Below are 23,837 nucleotides of genomic sequence, written 5' to 3' on the forward strand. Positions count from 1 at the left end.
TTCATTTTCACTTCAATGTCGTTATAACTGAACACCCAATTTAAATAAAGAAAAGTCACCTACCTAAAGTGTCCCCTAGGGGCATTCCTGATGGATTCTCTTCAATGAAGTTGTTCAAGTGGGTTGGCAGAACAGGGTTGTGCTGTGCAATAGGCCTCAAAGGATTACTGACTTCTTGTAACATAGGTGGGGGGTGTTGTTCTGAAATCACAGCATCTACAGCAGGAGAATGTGGTCGGTGGGGAATTGGGTTATTAAAAAAAGATTGGCTAGGGCCTGCCTGGTAAGCAGGGGAAAGCTGCGAAGGTTGTGGAGGCTGTTGGTTCAAATGATTATGCTGCTGAACTACCTGGCTTTGCTGTGGTGGCATTTGGTTTTGTTGTTCAGGCAAATGATTTTGTTGTTGACTTAAAAGGTTTTGCTGCTGTTGCAGAGGATATGGCTGCCTTGGTATCTGGGACAGGTGCTGGAAGTGGCGATTGGGAACTGCGTACTGCGAGTGGGGTGGGGTGAGATGCAGATTCAGCTGCCTGGGGTTAAGATTATCTTTACGGTGAAATTTAGCATTAGGGTAAGCAACATTGGAACGTGATTCCGGGCTTCTCGTCTGAGAATTTGCGTCTAAGTCAACCTAGAAAAAGAGAAGAACTCAGAAAATATACCTAATAAACAAAAGACAATGTCAGCAGTGAATAAAGCCATTTAACAATGAGTAAAGTCTGTAAAACTCCTACAGTATGATGGGAAGGGAACGTTACCCATCACAGAACTATTATTTTCTTTATTTAACAGCAAATATATTCTTCATTGCACAGCAGACATATTTAGCCCTCAATTTAATTCCTTGCTGTTCTCTAATGAATTTAAATTATTTTCCCCTCTTGAAGGAAGGTAACTAATCCTACTGTCACTATTCTAATTACCGAAAAATAAAAATATGATGAAGTCAGAAAGAGATTGAAAGCCTCTTTTTTTAAGAAAAAAAAAAAAAAAAAGAGCAGAACAGCATCTAGAAAAAAAGGAATATTAAAGAGAACATGGCAAACCAACCTGCTTGGATTCTACAGGTTTCTTCTCAGGTGTCCGAATTTTATTGATTTCAGGTCCAGCAGTGCCTTCGCTTTTACCTAAAAACATTCAAGAAATGTACAAACTAGTTACAGTGGAAGTTTGTTTTCCAAATGGAGGAAGATTTAGAGTTATTTGTATAGCATTTACAGTAACATAGAAATATAACACAATTTACCCAAATAACTTTTCCTCTAATCTCTGAGCTTTTTTCACTAATCTTCAATTAGTTGTTCTTTCAGCTTAACTGGTGCTGATGTTATTTGCACTTACCACTGGACTGTAGAACAGAAAAGATCTTCCCACCTCTTTTTTTTCCCAACAAGTTCTGACTGCTTCCTCTTTTGAATGCCACAGTATTTGAATTATTCTATTCGTATTGGTAAAACATAAAACACTGATTGTTTCCCTAACTCTGCATATTCCTCAGTTTCACTTAAAAGGCAGAAAGAAAGAAAGTCGGGTGTTATGGAAAGGATTTCTCAAGTTACAAACTTAAGGAAAAGAAAACTAATTTACAGTGGAATTTCAAATACTCACCATTTCGACTTTGCTCATGCTGCTCCTTGTCTGGATGCTGAAGTTGTTGCTGCTGTCCTATACTAACTGGTGAATGATGTCCCAAGCCATAAGGTATAGGAGACCCACGCCCATGTGCCTGTAACAGGTTCATATTATATGCCATAGCTGCTTGATGAGTTATGATTCGAGGGTCAACTGCAAACCTACCCTGATACCCCGTCCACGGTACCTATATAATTAAAAAAATAAAAATGCAACCTGTTAAGGTTCATTAAAGGAAGTAATGTAACAAGCACATTTATATGACACCAGTAAAAAGCAACTTTCCACACATCAGGTGGCCTGACACTCTAACACACAGCTACAGGTAACACTGAAAAGGAGAGTGATAATGACAGTCTAGTGGCAAGGAGCAAAAAATAAAGGTTTTAGAGGACAATTGTAAAAATTATTGCACTGAAATCCATTCTGGCTTCTGTGGTGCCAAGATTAAGACAGAAAAGGTTGATGGACAGATTACATTTTAATAATTATTATATTCTGGTTTTGGCTTCATAAGTATCCACAGGTTCAGTAAAACAAAGCTCTTTCCCTTGCTAGCTGAGGAGAGGTTGGGCTGTAGGTCTGAGGTGGAACAGAGAGAGAACTCTTTAAGCTGAGGACCTCCTTATGGTCCTTTAATCACCCAGTGTTGTAAGCCTTGGAACACAGAATGAGTGGGCATACTGTACCTCCACACCCACAAGACACTCAGGGAAGTTAACCGGACTACTGGTGGAATCGACTATCCGCACGGAGGGCCACTCTATTCTACATGACACATCTTTGCAGACTGTCTTCCTACTTATTTGAAGTAAAATCCACTTCCTGAAAGTATGTAAAAAAGTCAGGAAACTTTACAAGACTTTAAATTTCATTCCTATAAGGAATGCAAAGGATGGCAGCTCTGGATCAAATTATTTCCATCTTGCCCTGTAGGGAATTTATTAAAAGAAGGCAAATAGATACATGAGTAAGAGGAGAGTGCTAGGAAAGGAATTACCAACACTCAGGCTGACAAAGTATTCTTTTTACTGATGACAGAACACAACTAGACTCCCCATGTTTTTACATTAGATATGGAAACAACCTTAAGGTAAGACAAGAGATCATTTTATCTTACACAAACATAAATACATTTTACCTCAGATCTCAGTTATTTTCAAGTGTAATGACTTGCAAGCAATTCTTTTTTTAAAATTTGTATTTGCTCTTGAAATATGCCCTTTGAACTTTAGCTTTGGGCTGCAGTTGCATCTACACAATCTCAATTCATATCCAATTATTTTCTCTTTGAGCAGCTGTCCTCATTAATACCTCAGTCTTCCCATTTAAATATTTTTAAAAATCCATCTTCAGGGAAGGTGAGCACAAAATACTTATTTTCTAATACATTTCTTTTAGTTAGAAATACATAAAAATAGATTAAGCTTGGAACAATAAAAGAAAAAATTCAAATGATCTCGGTTTGATATTAACACAATGTGAGCAAGCATGACAAAGGTACAGCTGCTCGCCTTCTTGTTGCATTTAAGTTTATCCATCAAATGTAGATTTCCAGTAAGCTAGGAAAAAGGCAAATTACTTGACCTAGTGAAGGGAAAAAAAACAACAAAAACCAATCTGCCAGTTCATTTATAACTTATATCTGAAATTAGAGCTCCTACAGCACGTCCCTTACACAGGGACCATAACCTACATTTCAGTAGAAGACTCAAGTAGTCAACAGTGAAATGTATGCAGATACTTAGAGATTTCTGAATAGAATTAAACACACATACATCTGTGGGTTCCATGTCCATCCCACAGATAATGCATACATGTTACAACATGTTTCTGCAGCCATTGTTCTTTCCTCCCCATTTTCCTCCCAAAATACAGGACTGTGAAGGCTAGAATTAAGTCAGAGACTGCTTCTTTAACTTGCACAAGCTTTGGTAAACTAATTCTAGACGCACTGCAAAATTCCATACGAAGTGTAGCTCAAGAGACCTGATTACAGATCTTCACTTTGCTCCCAATTGCTATGAGCAAAGGGGACTGGGGAGGAAACGAGTTCACCGTGAGCTTCTGGAAGGGGAAAACATCCCAGTATGCTTATTTTTCTTATCACTATACTTCAGACAGCTTGCACTGCAGACATCCAAAACAGGCAATTTAAACAGTATGGAGCTTGCTCTGAATTGCCCACATCTCTCCAACGATTAAGAACTGGACTAGGCAATTAATTCACATGCAGGTATCTCAAGTCAGATGAGAGATCCCACTGGTGTGCCTATGTCTGTAGCTGAAAAAAATAAGCCAAATTACATTAACATGGAATTGCTTTTAGGTTGTCAGGAGTTATTTGTGGGAACAACAGTTTTAAGTCCTCTGTTTTGGGTGGTCCTGTGCACAGTCATTCTGCCGAGTCAGATTAGGACATAAATTTGAGGTGAAGTGTTGGAACTTGCAGCAAAATATTCAGTAACTGATATTCAATAACAAAAACATCATATTTTAATTCAATAACAAAAACATCATAAACATCATTTATTTTATTGTATATAAAATAAATGATGTGGAGGTGTGGGGGAAAAAATAAAGGAAATGAATTCTTACAGGCAAAGGCACAGACATGACCATGTTTCCTCCATAGACAGCAGGTACATATAGAATACTTGTCCCAGTGTGTGGATCTATCCTTTGAACAGGACTTGGAGATTTCCCCAGGTTGGGGTGAGGTCCCAGAGGAGGAGGGGGAGGAGTAAATGCTCGGATAGGATTTCCTATTAGAACAGAAGGATTGGGCTGAACTGGAGAGGAAAAAAAAAAGAAAAGATACATGTATACATACTAACAGAACATGACATCTATTTCTTTCTTCATACTAATAGCAACATGGGCAACACCAGCAACGTATAACTGACACACTGACAAAAAAAGTATTAATCATATATTAAATCCTGTAACTTATCCCAGAGATTTGAAGAGGCAGAAAATATAAGTTGAGATACAGAGTAACAGGTCACTGGTAACTGTGTTATAAAGAGAAGGCCCCACACCAGTTACACATGCTGACAGTAACAGAAGCTGCTAGACGCTGCATCATAACAGAACCATCCTCCTTTCTTCAGCAGGGAAGACAAGTTTTAAATTAACATCCTTTTAAATTAACAACAAAACTCTTCAGCTGCAGCATGCTGTCTTGCAAGTGTGTTCAGTACTATCTGGATATGTGACAGTCCAATATAAGTTCCAAATATGTAACACTACATGCAATAGTATGTCCTATCTCTTGTCAGTACATTGGTGGTATGGTATTTTGCACAATGAATGTCAAACAACTTTTTCTGTTTTAAAAACAATCCACAATCGATACTATGATAGAGCTAAAAAGTTAGTTCATGTAATAGCTGTAAGGGGACAACCTGGGAAATATCTGATGCACACTTAACAGTCTACAGTTGGTTTCCCAAGTGCGTGCAAGAAGTAAATGATTTCAAATAGAGAGCAGATCAGAAACTCAGTTCATGTCAAATTCCTATCAACCTGACTGAAGCCAAATTAGCACAAGCTCAGAGAAATTCCTTATTATAGCACATACTTACCAATTCCATCAGGTGGGAAATGGTCATTCTGGTTATGATGATGGACCTTGCCCTTTAAAAGGGAAAAACAGTAATAGTAATGCTTTGCAGACTGAAAATTAAAACAAGCTTTGCTTTTATTTCAAGTGAACATTGTAACTGAATCAAATGCAAAACCCTCAGTACCCCCTTTCAGTGGCAGTTCTCAGTGGAAGCATAATCCATTTTCTTCTCCAGGTTCCAGATCAAGAACCTTGGAGCCAAAGCAGCCACCAGTTTTTACGCAAACTGCACACTCAACTTCCTTAGAAACTGCCTCCCTACCCCGTATCACCCTCCCTCCCTCCCTGCCTCTGCACCTTTGCCACTGCTCCCCCAGAACTGTAATACAGAACCAGAGCACCCCAAGGAATTTGTTTGTCCTTGATGAAATGCACATTAGAAAAGGAGGCTAACAGAACTGAGTTACCCCTCCGGAGCTGATGAGTTTACAGCATCAAGTAAGTAGTGAATATTCATAAACTATGAGCACATATTCAAATATCTGTATGCTCTTAAGTACTTTGAGCAATAGGAGTACCTTACTTAATCTGGACCTAAATACATTCATAAGTTTAAAATAAATGTAAAAACCCTTTGATGCTGCAAAACTTTTCTTGCCCAGGAGATAAGTCTAGGCAGTTTTCCAGCAGTCTGAGCAAATTAGTCAGGGTACCAAGACAGGTTGTTTGACAGTGTTGACTCATGCATAAACTAGATTAAAGAACTGGTCTCTGGATTTCCTCCCCTTTTTAAAATGAATTATTGAAAAATAAAGTAATAATTACTTTTCGTTATATTACAGTACTTAAAAAGAAATCTGAACCTTGTTCTTGTTCCCTTTAGCGAATAGACAATTTAAAATAAACCTTAGAGAAGCTACATTCTTTAACAATCACTCCTGGCTAAAACAAAGCATTTTTGTACCTGTTATGCTGTCAGTTAGCATTAAGCTGGATGTGCAGAAGCACAACGAATGTCTGTTCTGCCTACCACATTTGTATTTTATAAGGACCATATTTTTAAAACCAAAACAGTAAATCATACACATTTGATTGAATAGCTGTCCTGTCCAGCAGCAGCTTCAGGATGTAACCATATCATGTGGATGAAGGCAAATGAACTGAGACCATTTCTGTGTTGGGAAAGAGAGGTGCTGGCTTTGCCTTTCTGTTTTTTTCTTTTAATAGTTCTGATGGCCCTGAACTGCAATGGATGTCCATAAAATCAACACAAAACGGTGTCTTACACACTGTTCTCATTTCTCAGTATAAAACACATCAGCATGAGGATTTTCGCCTTTCATCTTCTTATGTTAAACACTGCATTTCCGAGGCTGAAAATGAGCTCAGCTAACTGCCTGCTTTTACAACTTCAGCAAAGGGAAATGTATCACTTAGCTCAGCCATTTTCCGTAACACTGGAATACTAACTGCACACTTTGTCTGATTTTGCATGTGAGAGCTGCCAGTTGCACTCAGAGGGAAGAGATTTCATTATAGTTAGGATAGAGGTGGTTAAAACACTTCAGATCTTAAATGGAAATTACAGTGCCAGTTGATTCAAAGTGTGCCTTCTGATTTCTATAGCACGTGTGCTTAGTTTGCTAACAAACTGGAAGAAAAAAATGTAAGAGTCTATTCACAAGACTACTATACCTGCATTTTCAAATAACTCCAAAGTGACACTAAAGAAAAAAGAAGAGCCTTCAAGGCTGTAGCATTCATGAGAATGCTTAAAGAATTCCTTCATTTTTGTTTTTCTGTAAGTGTGCTGTTTTGACACAGCCCTGGATGCTTCCAAAAGACGTTTGTTTCGGGGAGGAATGCATGTTGATGATGAAGCCAAATGCTCTCACTTACAAAATCTCTTTCAGGAAGGACTGCTAAAGGGAAGGCTTTCTGTTTTGTATTGTTGAAGTTAAAAAATAAAATTAAAAAAAAAAAAAAAAAAGGTAAAAATCTAAATGAATTTCAATAGTTTGCAATAAAAATGCATTTTTTCCTTTGTGTACAGCAGAATACCTCACAAATTTAACTGCCTCTCTAAAGACTATTTAAGTTTTAAGTAAATACATTTTGAAATAAACTACCAAAAAAACTACTAAAATAGAATTAATTACTAATACATCACAAAACAGCTCGAAAAAAATTCAGTGTTGATTTTTATCATCTTAAGGACGCAAGGACTGTGTTTTCATCACTTTTTTCCACCTGATTTTACGAAAAGAGCTGACAAAATTACTGCTGAGTGGTAATTGCCCCCCTCTGCCCTCTTAATGCCTGCGAGGTCTGGCCTCCTGGAGGGCGCTGTCAGTGAGATAATCCAGGCATTATATTGTATTACCAGGTATCTTTAATGAAATTAAACATTTATCTCACACATAAGCCCCTGAATTTTAAGTGTGATTTTCAGCTCAAATTGCTTGTGGCTTGTTTCCTTGTGCTCCCTGCCACTGGCTGCACCAACCTGTTGCTCCTTGGGATAGGGATGGCCTTGCATTCTGAAGTTTCTATTGGCTTATCCAACCACAGAGACTGAGACTGATAACCAAAGTTCCTTGGGGCTATTGCAACATAGCTAACAAACACACTGAAGTGGCCCACAGCATATATTTTACTAAGGGAACAAGGCTTTTCCAGTCCCAAATTACTGCTAAGTCAAGAGTAGAAAATACTCAGAAAATGCTGAGAATCCCATCACAATTTGCACTTGTATCCAGCTGCACAGATACCATTTCAAAACAATTTGCCCACAAGCCTTGGACATCATTTCCCAGCAGGATTTCTCAATCTGCTCCCTGACGAAGTTCACCATTGGTGAAGGTTTACCTTTGGAGGTGACTGCTGCTGTTTGGTGGTATTCGCCGAATGCTGATGCCGAAGAGCTCGGGGAATAAACTCAGGAGCCAGTGGGTTCAACACATAAGTTTTCTTTAACTCCAAAGCTTCCAGCTGAGCTTTGATCTGTTCAAATGTGATACCGTGGAGACTTTCATTCTCATGACATAGGGCAATAAACCTTTCCCAAAATTTCCTATGGAAACAATTTTTAGAAACAATAGAAAGGAGTAAGACTCGATGGCTGCTGTTAAAATGAAAATGGATTTCATACAACCAAGTCGATTTTTACCTTTACCTTTGCTCATTTTACACACCAAGCCATCAATCCTGCAACACGACCCTTCCATCCCAACCCAACATCACATACAATATTAACAGCACGGATAGATTCTAACAGATTTTTTTCTAAAAGACCAAATACTAGCAGATACAATGCTCAAAATTCTGGAAAGTGTCTGATTTATAAAAGCAATTAAAGCTCAAGGAGTTGTAGGGGTTGTATAGGCTTCCAGTTGCAAAAGATGTCAAAAAGATGTCATGAATTTCAGCAGATCATTCAGTTCCAGAGTCACAAATACAGAGTTGTGATCTGTTCTCAAGTCTGTGCTTGTGAAGCTCTTCAGTGTCACAAAGATTAACACGTCAGAAGCATCCAGAGGGCCTTTGAGGTCCTCTGGTGAAAGACACACAAAAATGTGGCTTTCAGTGCACATCAGACATTTCTATAACATATGTAAGAAGTTCCAAGCCAGAAAGACCACCAGATAACCACTCAGAACTTCCAAAGAGAAAGTCAGATCTAATCTTCTAATAAAAACAAAAATCAGGTGTAATTAAAGTTACTTTTAAAAAGGATTAAAAAGACAATAACCTTAGGAGTGTGCTTGACTAAACTCCACTCTTCATGCCTCAACACAAATTAAGAGAGAAAAAACCTCAACAAGAGACATGTATTATTTTATAATATTCATAAATATATAAAATATTGCTTTGTATAATATGAAATGTCAAAGAAAAGACTATGAACTTTAATTAAACACAAAAAATTTCCACACAAAGCAAGACAGTACAAGTGTTTGTCCCAGCTATCTTCATAGAGCCACAAAGAAAACCACAATGCTCACTTTATTACATCATTCTGCTGAGCTGAAATGTGGTGCAGTTTGTTTTTGCTTTGGGCATTTTTTTTGTTTGTTTCTAAGTTACATATTTTGTTCCTTCTCATAGTTTGCTCGTCAGCAATAAGGCCTGGCCAATCAGCTCTGTTACCTTCATGCTGTCTCCCAAAGCCTACAAAATGAAAGACCAGCACATACCAACCCCAACAGCAGTGTCACCCTTTGCTGAGTACCTGCCCTTTGCAGAAAAGAACAAATGCCCTTTTTGCCAGAACACCATAATGTTACTGATATATTTAAGAACTCAAAACAGTTTTCCCATCTCCTGTTGGAATTTCCTATTGGCAGGAAATGCTCTTTTAAAATTCAGGATGCAATATATGTCCCTTTTTCTGCATTTTGCCGTAAGGCAAATATATCTTGCAAAGTTTTAAGTAAGGATTAAAAACCCAAACGAAATATTTCACTGGGATGCCTTAACGATGGAACTCCCTCTGATTAATCAATTCACTCACCAAACCTACTGCCAAGTACCACAGATCCACAGGGACCCATACACTTTTGCTTAAAATGCCCCAAGCAGTCACTCTATACACGGAACACTTGTACTGGGGTGTAAGAACAGAGAATAAAATACTGCTGCCTCTTTCTTCCAGTGTGCTCTGGAGTTTAAAGGGAGTGTCTGCCAAACCAGCCCTGTCTAGTCTGATTGTAACACACAGAAATGTAATGATTACTCTGGGCATACTTCACAAAGCTTTCTACAACTATCATTACAGAGTCTTGACTCATCTTGACAGGTATTAGAATATTTATAAAATTCAAGTACTCTCTAAATTTTTTTGAGGTCTGTTTTTCCTAACGAAATGTCACTGCTTTCAGACTTCTTTACTCCTGCTGTACTAAAAAAGAACCATCTTCCTCACAGTACGCCTGAGCCCCTCCAGCAGTATTCAAAGAGTGAATGTTCAATTATTCAGTGATATGAGGCAATGGCATATTAAAAGCAAAACTTGAGTTACGTCCTAATAAAGCTCCAGTCATTCTGGTTTCTTAATTATCTTTTTTGTTTTGTAATGTTGAACAGCACATATATGTACAAACAGCTGCTGGTCTTAGAAAGCCAGACTCAATCTCTTGTAACTTAGGTAGCAGGTACGCTGCTGATACTCTATACTTTTTTTCCCCATAAGTTTCTGCATGCCTGACTGGGGGTATTTCAGAAGAGCCATACCCAGAGCAACTTCCCAGATCCCACGTTTGAAAACCAGGTCTCTTTTCACTATCTAATTTAAAACCTCAGCATCCAGACTTACATGAAGATCTATGAGATCATCATCTCCACTGGGGTTTAGAGAGAATAAAGAAAATGGTCATTTTCCCACAAAAGCTGTGCTTAGTTACAGAATCAATAGTGTTTCCAGATGCCAGCTACACTAACTACAGATTAACTATCAGCCAGTCTTAGGTAACAGTGGGCATTCTGAACACCACTGTGGGGAAGGGAAAGAAAATTTGTCAACTAAGTGTATTATAAATTCTGAAGCAGAAGCAACAAATCTCAATCAGCACATCACAGCAAACTCCATAGCTGAGTCATGCACCACTGCTGTGTGGGTTAATGAACCAGAGACTGCAAGAGCAGACTAAGAGACACTCATCATTTGTGGGTCAAGTGCCCAAGAGCTCTCTCTGATCAGCTAAACTAAATCACATCTGAAACACAAGCAGATAATAGGAAAAAATGAAACAAAACCACAACTCTTTTTTCACTTTCAGTAAGATGTTATTAGTAGCTTTGAGCAGCTTACTATAGTAACATATGGATACTCTTGACACTTCCCTAGCAGATAAGTAGTTAAATACAGATTACATTTCATAAATACAGTAATCAAGGGCTTGGATTCCACCTGGGCTTTTCAATTCTAACCTTTGAAAACCACATCCATTTTCAGTACTTGGTCAGGAAAGCAGAATACAATGTAGATGTAACAACTGAGTAATACATATTTTTAGTCGTATTAAAATAATGCAGTCTGTGCAGTGTTTCCCCTCTTCCAAAAAAAATAAGCCTTAGGGCTTATCTCTCATCATCTTAACATTTCAGGTCTTCCACTGAAAAAGAAACCTTTGAAGAACAAGAGCTTGGTATCCTTAACAACACAGCTTACATTTCTTTTTCACCTTTCTTCACTTAAGTCTATAAAAAGTAAATCCAAAGTTCAAATCTTTGCAAGAGTTGGGAATACAACAAATGCTTTGCCATCTTTATGGTAATTTAGTGGGCATAAGTGTGAAGAGCTTAAATATCATTATGCAGTTATTTTAAGGATTTAAAATATAATAACACGTCTTATTTGACACCTAAAAGAACATCCATTGTTTTACAAATCCATCAGTCATAGATGAAACACATTTTCTAGCATTTCTAAGTTCTGATTAATGAAGGAACATACATAACAAATATAAGATGTACCTGCATCTTCCAATGGAACATAAAGCAATGGGATCTCCCACCACAGCTACCAAGGATTGTGCTCTTGTAATGGCAGTATTGAGAAGTTTGTAATTAGACAGAAAACCATAATCCAAGTCTTCTGTTGAATCCTCCAGTAGCTGCTCTTTCCGTTTAATTGGGGTTTGCTTGTGTTTGCATGTATGCCGTGTTCGTACTGTGCTGAGAAACAACACTCTGAACTGCTTTCCTAAAAACAAAGCAAAAGGAAAAAAAAAGGGGGGTCAGATCATTTAGCTATTCCTGCTGCAAAGACAATCAGACCACTTCTCTTACGAGCCAGACTTCACACCTAGATATTCCGAAGAAATGACAGCTACCCTTCACATGAAGGGCTTTATGCAAGAATAATAAGACGTAAAATTTTTAAAAGATGCACTATAAATAGCATTTTCTATTACAAGAATATTTCCTGCTTAAAAAAATACTTTTTCAACTCAAAATTAATCACTCCTGAACTTCCTGAAGTTTTTTACAATACTTCTATGCAGCCAATAACAAATCATGCACTTATTTATTCTACCTTTAAAGAAAAGCATTGCTCCGGACATTCTTCTTATCTATGGAGCAAATCAATACATGATAACTGCCATGAAAAAAACAGAGCACACCACTCACTGTCACTCAGTTTCTTATCTTCCTTTGCTTATCCCTTACTAAAAGTGCAACCTAGCAACAGGCCATGCCTACACAAAATTCTTACGTTATCAATGTGATCCAAGAGACTTATGTTTGTGAACTGCTTTTTAACATTCTGTTCTAGACACAGAAAACCAGAAAAACACTTTGAGGCTAAAGCTTTGTTACACTTTTATTTGGAATTATTTTTTTCTTTACAGTAAAAATATATCTCTTTTCAGTAAATCTATTCTTGAAATTAGCTTGAACTTAGTTTTGAAAAACATATCCATGAGTTTATTATTTTGCTATTCTATGCTGGAAAAACATCTAACCAGCATATCTGCCACTTTCATTTTGATGCACCAGTTTCATTGGCTGTATCACAGGTCTCCTTTTGTTCTGACCATTGTAAGTGTTTAAACACATCATATTTAGTTTCAGTCACATTTTCACTTCTTTATCACATCACTGAGACATACAAGCATTACTTACCCTGAACGTTCAGCACTCTCTCTACACTGACATCAGACAGCCTTTTTTTCCGAAGTTCAGCCCGAATTCTGAACACTTGATCAGCATAAGGTGTCACAACACCTATACTGCCATCATCCAACTTGCCCCAGGCAACAGGCCATTTTCTTCTTAACTCCTCAACACGCTCCACTACTTCAAACACCTTAAAAGAAAGTCAGAATTGTTAGGAGAATGCTTGAGCGAAGAGCATTCTTTGATGCGGAAAGATGATTCTAATTTTAAAGATCTAAACCATTTAAATGATACAGCATTACACAGCTCTACTGACCAAGAAACAATACTATTGCATTCTACAGCAAAACTCTGAAGTATTACATAGTAAAACAATGCATTGAAGGTATTTACTATACATTAAATTTTGTCAATCTTGAACTAAAAGTTTGCCCACAAAAATGTCACCTTTCAAGTACAAACGGGGAAATGATATTAATAACCTCAATTTTAATACTTACGATCTTACTAAAATGTCAAGTGCAGTAGAACCTTTCTGATCATACTTTATCTAATTTCTTTAAGTAAACACACTGCCTAAGTAGGGATTATTTAATTTTTACTCTGGATTTTATAAGTCATATTTGAGCCTGGTAACTCAAGAAAGAAAGAATGTCTGTATCAGAAGACATTCACTTGCCATTCCAAAGGATACCATCAGGAGTTTCAGGTTGTCTTTTTTTTTTTAATCAACTGTTAGGTCATCTCTACAGCACACTAACGAGTGTATTACCAGAAAAGACTAATTAACAATAATGGCTGAAAAACTCTTCCCGTGAGAAGACAGGCCTGGAACAGCCTCCTGCCAAAATGTGCCAGGCACAGCAGCTCCTATTTCAACACACAGACATGAGATGCCGCACTTTAAAAGGTATTTCTCAAAAACTTTATGGGTGTTTTTTTTTTTAATTATTATTAATTTTCAGACACCTACATTAGAATTACCACCACACAGGTGAATTTTGGAGTCAGAACCAAAGAGAGGAAAATTCACTTTGCTGACTAATAGTTAACAGAGGCACCAATGAACCCTACATTGCCCACCAAAAAATTCAATTAAAGGACAAACAGCAAAAGATCTCCTTCGTCCTCTGATATCGGTTTATGTTGGTGTTTAAGCAGCTGTTGTCCTTCATTTCTGCCTGCAGCTATTAATGACTCACAATTTTCTGGCAGTTACTGGGCCACTGAAGATATTTTAAGCATTTTCTACAACTTTTTTTTTTTAATTTAATGGAGAAGCAGTACAAGTATATTGATGAAAGTAGTCGGGTGCCTTCAGTTTTTCCTCTGTGATGTGTTCAGAAATCACTGGAGGCTGAAATGCACCTAAAACCAGCATGAGCTTTTTGTTTCAGTAGATATTTTAATACATGAGGAACGCATCACTAGTGCAGCATAACAACTACAAAAAGGTTAAAAACTGTGTGTCAGATGAAATGAGCCACTAGTCAACGAGGGAAATCAGACAGCTCTGTAATGTTTCATAACAAATACTGCTGCTAACCTGAATTCAGTTAAAATTCGTTACCTCATGAAGTTAAGATGGTTTCCTGTGTTTAAGCAAATCAGTGATAATTCTTTTTCTTTAAAAATCACTGAAAAGATTTCTTAAGGCAGCTTTTTAGTGGGGAAAAAAGAGGAGTTGGTTCAAATTTCCCTGACTTGAGGTGACTGGAAAAAATATATGTACATACATCATTCCCAAAGTAATGCCTTCTATTTACTTCCAACTTTTTTCCCACATGGAGGAATTCACTTCTTTACACCATCTGCCCTTCCATGTCAGACTGCATTCTGTCAGGCTGTTCCTCTGCTGCCATATGTCACATGGCAACAACATGTAATGGAATACTGGTGGGAAGGTTCAACCTCTACTGCCATATCATCAGCATCCACCTCTGACACTGGGGGCCAAAACAGGAGTATTACAAGGGCTACTCCTAAAGTAATGTCTGGTCTTTTTCTTAAACTCAAGGGAAGGAATAAGTCAAAATAACAACTGCTTGAATACCCATAAAGGTATGTAAAACAAATACTTTGAGACAGGTTCTCACTGAAAAAAAAAAAAAAAAAAGCATCTGCACATGATCAATTAGATACTACTCCTAAACATATTCAAGCAAATATGAGATGTTACTCCTGAGGACTCTTATCTGAGTGGGAGCATTTCTACAACAGTAGAAATTTAAGTTTTACTTCAAATTGCAGTTACTCTCAGTTGCTAAGATACATCCATCACACTGTCACAAAAATTAGCAGGAAAGACATCCCAAAGAACGAGCCTGAGAGAAAAGTATGCAGCTTGCAATTTGCAAAGAGAAAAGGAAAACAAATTAATGGAAATGTTTACCACAATTGCAACATTCACTATCTCACATTTAACAAACTTTACGTTTCTCTCTCATGTTAGACAACAATGTGTGCTTTCCACCCACACTGAGCATAAACCAATAAACGTGAGGGTATCGGAGCATCAAGAAAAATCAAGAATAAAGCCAAAGAAGAGTTACCTCTGCATTATTGTAAAAAGCTGTACTATTTTTTTCCTGCACATCTTCTCCACGTGCTGTGAAGAAAGTTAAAGGGTAGAAATCTTTGTGTGCTGGCTGCTTTCCACTTGCCATCAATTTGCCTTCGTAGAAAAGTTCAGATGTGTAACTGCAACAAAGCAAAATGGGATAAAATGTGGAGCCTATAGATGAGCTCACTAATATGAGAATATCACCAGTAAAATGTGCAATCACAAAATTCTTTGTAAGGAAAGCCATTGATTACTATTTACCATCTCCAAGGATGCTCTCTGAGGCAGTGTAACCATACTACAATTTCATTTGCAAATTAATCCTTAGTAGTGAGTTCTCATTAAACAACAGAACACCCTTTCTACAAGGACTGTTTTCTCCACTTGCAGCTCCAAAGCTGTTCTTAATTTCTTTTGGTCTCTTCTCTTCAGTCAGGTAGGCACGATTAATGAGATCACCAGGAATTATCTTCCTACACTTATTTCTGTCATAAATGTCATGATCCAAGGTATCAAAGGAAATTCCGCATTATAAAGGAAGTAAACTTGACAGAATCCCTACAGTTGGATCACTGTGAGAGCACGTTTCACTTCACACAACAGAACATCACATACACTGCATTTTGACTCGACAGCCAACTACCCCCAGTGGTAATTTTGCAATCCTTACCTCGATGTCTCTCTAGAAACAAACTGTCTGAACTTCAAGTGCTGAAGTTTCTGAGGCAAGTTTCATGGAAATGATCTCTACGAAAAAGCTGAAACAATTCCTACTCTTTCAGATTCCCTCTCATTTATAACTTAAAATTTCTAGTATTGTCTAAGAAGCCTAGAATATGCAAGAAATAAAACAGAGATCAAGCTGTATAATAAAGTACACTACATTCTCATTTTTGATTCCCCAGTGCGTTTAAATATTCCTGCTTCTGCTTTCAACACAGTGATAACCTAATTAGTATGACTGGATACCAACACTATAACCCTCAGTACATATTTGAGTCAGGACTTAAACTTTAGCATTTTTCCCCATGATTGCACTTATTCTTTCTAGCACAGCTCATGGATGAGCTCATTACATTACACTAGCAGCCATTAGTTTATCATAGCATAAAAATGCAAAACCACTGATTAACGTCTTGAAAGAAGCAGCAAACGTGCCCAAAATTTGACCTACTTTTTTTTCCTCTTCACAGCCATACATTTATATGTTCCTTATACTGCACATATTTTACTGCTCCAAAGCAGCCTTACCTACTGATTCTAAAAATCTGAAATAGTTTAAGGAAATACAGACCCTACTGAAAATAATGGTGAAAAGGGGAAAGTTTGCTCTTTGGCTCTGTGTACCTGTCACGTAGCCAAATCAGGTCTCCTCAAATGAGAGGATCTGTAATAGATTTGCTTAAGTGACTCTTTGATGTCTGCTCTAGGAGACTGAATTTCAATCTCGTAAGAAGGAATTACTCTACTAATTAACTCTGAAACAACTAAGATTTCCTTACAGAAATACAAAATGCTTCATCAGCTGTTCTTGGCATATCGAAAGAAAAAATTTGTTGTGGTCACTCACACCAGTGAAAGCATGATACAGTGAAAAAGTTCACACCTACTTGATGATAGCTTCATGGGAGCGATAGTTCTCACACAGCAAGATCCTGCATGGAAATTCTGCAGGGTAGTGCTCATAGAGCCGATCAAGCAGTGAAACATGAAGGTTTCTTTCCCTGGCAAATTCACTGTAGACAAAAGGACTGAGCTGTAATAGACACACACATACAAAAAACGTAACTAAACATGTGGATTTAGAATTTCATGCTCCCAAGACACATATTTTGCATCAAAATAAAAATAAAACTTGCAGTGTATATTCATATTTGGAAGACACATAGTATGAATAAGCATTTTCTAACTATTCCACAGAAATATCCATTCCTACTGTAAAAGTGACAAAAGAGCAGCTTGCGCTTATGGGAACAATAAAACAGCTAATAACTAGGTACAAAGGAGAGAATCACCCTTATATATTTTTCTTTGTGGCTTGCAAAGATGAATAATACAAAGCAGAGTTAAAAAATACAAAGCAGGTCAAAGAAATTAAAGAATGGTTTGTTTGAATGGCATTAATTGTTCTGTAAATCCTGTTACAGATGGTTACTACCACCCATAAAGCAGCACATAAAATATAGAAATTTGTAAAAGCAAAGAAAGCTAACAAATTCATTCAAAAGAAGTAAAACAAAGGCAGTCCAGTTACAAACACACCATTACAGGCCTTTTTTAACAACAAAAACATCTAAGATAGCAGGAAAAACAGAACTAAGAATGCTGAAAAAAAAACAATTTCAACTCAAAATTCAAAAATGAAGCCAAACTGTTGATGTTTTGAATATGCATTATTCAGAACCTGAGTTCATTATTTTTTACTCTCAGATATTAGTTTTAGAAATGTAAATGCCTCACAGAATAGTTTCTGTGAGAACTTTGTGAGAACCTGAGTTACAAAACAGCTCCTTGTAAAATGTAGCCAGAGACACACAGACCAGTTACCTCCAGCCATCCTGCTTGGACTCATGAGTTCTAGCCTAAAGTGGTGAGGATACCATACCAGCCTCTTAGAAAGCAATTTTGAGGTTTGTATTATAAAAAATAAGAAACAGTGCACAGGACTATGATTACTATGACTTTATGTGATCCAGTAGCAGCAATAGGATGTGTAACTCAAAATCAAGAGAAGAATCAGAAGGGTATGGAAAACAAAGACTTCACCAACAGGACCTGAAGAACTGTATGTGTCTATGACTGTGGTAAGTGGCAAACCTACTCAATAGTGGCAAAACTGCTCTATTACCTTTTTTAATTATTATTTTTTTACTACAGCAATGCAAATATCCACTTCATTGCCATCGTGAATTGTCAAGAAAAGGCAAATCTATCAAACACGCCATGGATATGTGGAGAAGTTAAATCATGTAACTAAATAAACAAACATACTACATATACATTTGATATTATATACTACAGCTTTTACCTGCATGTGGTCTCCAGCCAAGACAATTCTTGTGTTTTTATTCGCTAATGCTAGAGGCATAATAGTTTCACACTCCATAGCCTGCGCAGCTTCATCTAACAGAATGTGTGTAAAAAAACCTGTAAGACAGAGATAGCAGCAAATAAGTGGAACTGGAGATATGATAAAATAAACAGTGACAACAATATAAGAAATTGTACTAAAAGTTCTGAATTCTGACAGTAATCAAAACTAGAAAAAAAATTCTCACAATTTTCTCTCTTGATCTCAGCAACACCAGTTCATACACAATGCCTCTTCCTTCTTTACACAAGGGAAAAAAAAATAAGGAGGCAAAAGGCTAACTTGAGTACCATTAATTTTACAGCTTTCGAACAAACATTTTTTTCATTAAGAAAATCGAAACCATTTTTTTTAAAACCTTTATTTCTTATCTGTTCGAAGAACTGAGTAGGAAACAGAAAGAACACTTGTCACTGATGCTGGAAAGACAAAGACACCTCTCACAGCAGAGACAGATGTGTCTTGTTTACAGCTATCATACCTGGTTCAAGATCCAGTTGACACAGATACTGTGATGTATTTAAAGTAACAACTACTACTCGTTGCTTAAGAATATCTTCTTTCTGTGGCATCTGAAAGGTGGAATGTGTGCTTGAAATCAAACAGTACTGATGCACAACTGGGTGGACAGTCTTTACCCAGCGATTTCTGAAATATACCCTACAAAAGAAAAAGGAGGCTTATTTTCTATGCAGTTGGAACAGTGACTGCCTAATGTTTCAAATTCTAGTATTCTAGTAAATAAAAGTCTTCAAAAAGCAAATCATCGCTATAGTGCACAATTACACGCTGAAATATCTTGGTTTCCTTCCACTATTTGTTGCAGAGCAATACCAGACATGAGAATGTTTACCAGGGATTAATCCACACATGAACATCTCAAAGCTCTTCTTACATTTGGGTACTGCGACCTTCATATCAATGCCATTTTTCTGTCTGTAAACTCACTATAAAAATATATATTTTTTCTTAACTAAAGTATAATACTAGCCAATAATCTTGGACCTGACACAGTGGTAGTGGTCTCCACATTTCATCAGTTACATCCACATGATCACTGTTTTGTGTTTGTTTTGTTTTTTTTTTACGGTGTTAATAAAATCATGCTACTTTCATAAATGTAATATGCTTTCTAAGAACAAAACTGGATCTAAATTCATTGCTTTATCATGAAGGGCCTTAACTCTGGTATATTTAATAGAAGAATGATAAAACAGTGCCTAAGGAAAGCTTTCTTCATCTAAAATATCAGGACATTGTCAGCAACTGGGCATCAAACATCTTTCCACGAGATTCAAGATATTTTTAATCACCGTGTCATGAGATCAACAATGAATTATTCTATTCAGATGAAATGTTACAGCCCATCCAGCTAAAAAGGAAGAGGAACAGGAAAACATGAAGCTTGTGCCCTAGAAGACAGAGTAGAAATAACTCCACAGGGGTAAACAGAACCAAGCACACCAGCTGCAGATCTGAATAAAGATGTGAAAGAGCTTCTTTAAGTGGCATTCCTCAAAAACATCACCTGTATCAAGTCAGAAATGCAAATCTGAAGTGCAATTTTTAAATTACAAGACACTACTATACATCCTTACTTAGAATTGAAGTTATTTTAACTTATTTCCAAAGCAAATTAAGATGAAATGGTTTAAAATAATTTATGCTGTTTATCTATTCATTAATTGCTTCCTTTTGATTAAGTTTCTCCTGCACCCATATTGCAAATCCCAAATCATTAATAAAATATTTGAAGAAGTGAAATTATGCACTCAAGTGCAAAACATGATTGCAATGGCTGGACTTTGGATACCATATGTCTCCTCAAGTTGGAAAAGCACAGCTCAGTTCCACATAACATGAGAGAAACTGTGAGGGTTGCAATAAATTTGGTGAAAATACAGATATTGATGCCTATTTCAGACAAGACACAAAATGAAAGGCACGGGCTGCAATTGTGCTGCAGTAATCTGGATGGCAACAGCACCAGCCAAAACTGACACGGTGATCAACTGTGACCAGTTCAGCCTGGGTTCAGCACTGTTTCAGGATCAAGAAACTTCCAATGTGGTCCATGAATTTATTTTCCATCAGCCATCAGACCAACAAGGTTCATGTGATATGCTGTTATTACACCAGTGCAGCAACATGCAGTCAGAGCCGGATCACTAGAAGGAGGCAGCAGGAGCAGAACAACCCTGCTCTCCTCATCGCAGCCATTCAGTCAGCTTTCATATGATTCAGTTTCCCAATGTGAACTGAGGATAATACTTACCTACCATCTCACAGAAGTACTGTGAGGATTAATGAGTTTATTGTGAGTTTATGTTTGTAAAGCACTTTGAGATTCTTGGATGAAAGGTGCTATTGAAATGCAAAATATTATGGTTATTAGACATTATTATACCATGCACTGTCTTTCATTACACAAATTCGACTATCTGTGACTCAAAGATTGGCTGACAGCACCTCAAACTGCACTGTTGCTTACCCATGAATTTATTTTATTTTGATACGAGATCAAAAAGGTATTCCAAAGCTAATATGCACCACTGCCAGAAAAGCACCTGGCAGATGTGACTACTTGGAAAAAGTCGTGATATAAGTAAGTCACAGAACGTGGGATTTCTTGTATGCAATCTGCACTAATTACCACTTCTGTAATTTCAAGATTGTTTTGTTAAAGCTGGAGGAACCCACTGCAATATATACAAATATTTTTAACCAGCTCAATGCAATTCAAAAACAGCTCATTCTGCAACATACCCTTAACTTCTGAGTGAGAGACTAACCCGACTTCTATTCCTAATGTTTCCCTAAGCAAAAGCCCTGAGTGCCAGCAGTCAGGAGCCACTGACCGACCTTTCCTTCAGTTCCTGCAACTCCTTCTGATCGTGTGCAGCTGGAGATACAAACCCCAAGACTTTAATTGCAGAGAAATTAGAAGCTCAAAGGCTAGCTTTGTCCAAACCACAGGCAGTGGAATCACAGACAAATACACTGGGAACCACATTGAAACAGAAGCCCCATAAGATTGAGTCCCTTAAATCTTCCACAAACAAAAGCACTGAAAGTATCCTCTATACACAGGTTAACATATACAGAATCGATATTTCATAAGGAAAATGACACCACCTTTATGTCTAAGTGCGACATCACATTCCAACAAGATCTCCCTACTTTCAATAACATATGGATACAACTAACTTTGAAACACACAAATAATAAACAGTAGATACTGCAATCACTGCATAGAGAGAATCTCCGTGCTTCCCAGATCTGGACTGGAGTTTTTAGGTGCCACGTGCAGCTCCAGCACCTGCCTGCAGTGCCTACTGTCAGAGTTGCCTGCTGAGGGCTCCAGCAGCTGATGGAGAGACAAGCACAGCCACGGAGTAAGAGCATACACAAGTTGGAAGGCAATTACCACCTCCACTGCTTTGAATCACCCTCTAACACTGCCTGCTTCTGCATGCAAAAAAAAAATAAAATAAAATAGATAGAGTCTTAGCATGGAACAGAAGCATTTAATTGCAGGCTCTTTTCTCCTAACTGTAGGTTACTGAGTTCTTTTCTTTCAGAAACACCTCAGCGTTAGCTTACATCGGTAGAACAATTGTATTTTACTTTTTTCCCCCATGCCACGTGTCTTCAGAAACAGACAGGTTGTGGAGTGTGTCCCTTAGCTGCATTACCCCTAATCACAACCAGTGCCATTTTTTTTTTTACTGGATACAGATCTGTTTATGGGCATTAGGACTCTGACAATTTGGTCTCCTGGCTTCCTTGCTATTTTATTTAGGTGCAGAACTTAGATTCAACTTTTTTTTTTCCCCCAATTCATTTTGCCTGTATCTTTTCCAAAGGATAAAGATAATTATTTGTTAGAAAAAAATACATACACATGAAATGATTACATGGTATTTAAACAAACTCTCCAAACCAAATACTTCAAATTTTTATGGTGCAACCCCTAATGGGATAAATTATTTAGTTTTACCCACAGAAATTTATAAAAATATTTACGTAGTTCTCAGGCAACACTAAATAATTAAGCTTTCTCTCTTCAAAAACAACAGAAATATTATGGTGCTCCCAACTCATCTGTGGGAACATTTTTAGCAAGGATGCTATGCAACCAACTCATAGCTGCAGAGTAAATGCAAAACATCTAAAGCAAACTGCTCAGCCATTCTGAAACAAACACTGCAAGCAGCACATCCTGCTTGGGTACCTTCCTGCTTCTGCTCCATTTTGTTTCCCTTAGGCAGCAGCAAAAGGCTCAGGGCACCCTGTTTAAACTAACAGTGATGATTTTAATTTGAAAACGTATCTTGACGACAGTCAATAAGAAAGCTAAGAGATTGATTTTACGCTAGGAATATCACACAGCTCTAGCTTTCAGTGCAGATATTGACCCTCTATGTCCTCCTGGATCAGCTGGCTTGTAAATAGGCTTCCCAAGTAGAAGTTGTTTGGAAGCTATGTAACACTTTTAAAGTCATTTACAAGCATGCTTTGTGCTTATACAAAAATATACAGATCTGGAGAGGTGCCTCTATTTTCCAAAACTTTTCCTCAAGGTACTATGTTCATTGGAATAGGATACACAATTCACAGCAGCACTTTCCAAAGTACTCATAAAAATACTATGAAAGTTACCTTTTATTTTAAACATTCAGTGTTTTTTGCGTATTTCTGCATTAAATATCCTTGGCAAATATGCATATGTATATATATATTTAACCTTAATGGAAAAGAAATTGTTTATGTATGTTTTTCATGAGCATGCCTGAGACTGTGCTAAACAGAATATAGCAATGCAGAAGGTAGCAGAAGTCTGGCGACCACAACAAAGCTACCTAACACTTTGCTCTGTTAAACCACAGTTCAGTACTCCTGAAAGCATAAATTACACTCTTTTCCCAGCTACAAAATTAAGATACTGTAATGCTTTTCATCACAAAGTGCTTTACAAAGAGCCTGAAAACAATCTGTGTCAAAATACACCAGGTCCAAGAGAACTTCTCCGAGCAAACTGTCTCCTCTTTCTGGCCAGATCCTCAGTCTGTCACATGGCAACTAAAGCCAGCACTCCTACCCGAATTAACACCTGTTGTAAATCTCACCCTTTCATGTAACTTTTGGCTCTACTGACATTATGTAAATGTCCAGGATGGCTCTTGATAGCTAGCAAGAAACACAGCGAATCATTATCTCTGTAATATAATAAACTCGCACACTGGCATTTAGAAAATGAAGTCTGTAGTTTAAAAGACATACACCAAGCTAGCAGCATTGTGCACTACGGTATCTGTGCAAATATTCCCAAGAGTCAGTTTCTGCCAATAAATAAATACTCC

General features: G+C 37.4%; 1 protein-coding gene across 3 annotated transcripts in view; it reads right to left on the reverse strand.

Moving 5' to 3' along the window:
* The window catches only part of HELZ (helicase with zinc finger), a 59,367-nt gene that overhangs the window by 10,059 nt on the left and 25,471 nt on the right, over window positions 1-23,837 (reverse strand). For 2 of the 3 annotated variants that reach the window (XM_042865130.1, XM_042865129.1), the window contains exons 15-26: window positions 18,956-19,134; window positions 18,412-18,530; window positions 16,994-17,139; window positions 15,373-15,520; window positions 12,827-13,010; window positions 11,675-11,903; window positions 8,069-8,273; window positions 5,220-5,271; window positions 4,231-4,424; window positions 1,609-1,819; window positions 1,051-1,127; window positions 64-631 (exon numbers count right to left, since the gene is read on the reverse strand). In XM_042865130.1, coding sequence (XP_042721064.1) covers window positions 64-631; window positions 1,051-1,127; window positions 1,609-1,819; window positions 4,231-4,424; window positions 5,220-5,271; window positions 8,069-8,273; window positions 11,675-11,903; window positions 12,827-13,010; window positions 15,373-15,520; window positions 16,994-17,139; window positions 18,412-18,530; window positions 18,956-19,134 — 2,312 coding nt within the window. The remainder of the gene's footprint in view (window positions 1-63; window positions 632-1,050; window positions 1,128-1,608; window positions 1,820-4,230; window positions 4,425-5,219; window positions 5,272-8,068; window positions 8,274-11,674; window positions 11,904-12,826; window positions 13,011-15,372; window positions 15,521-16,993; window positions 17,140-18,411; window positions 18,531-18,955; window positions 19,135-23,837) is intronic. The other variant, XM_042865131.1, reaches the window with a different exon arrangement.

Source organism: Lagopus leucura, unplaced genomic scaffold, assembly GCF_019238085.1.
Source record: "Lagopus leucura isolate 7727_CA_CO unplaced genomic scaffold, USGS_WTPT01 Super-Scaffold_797, whole genome shotgun sequence".
Lineage (NCBI taxonomy): Eukaryota > Metazoa > Chordata > Aves > Galliformes > Phasianidae > Lagopus > Lagopus leucura.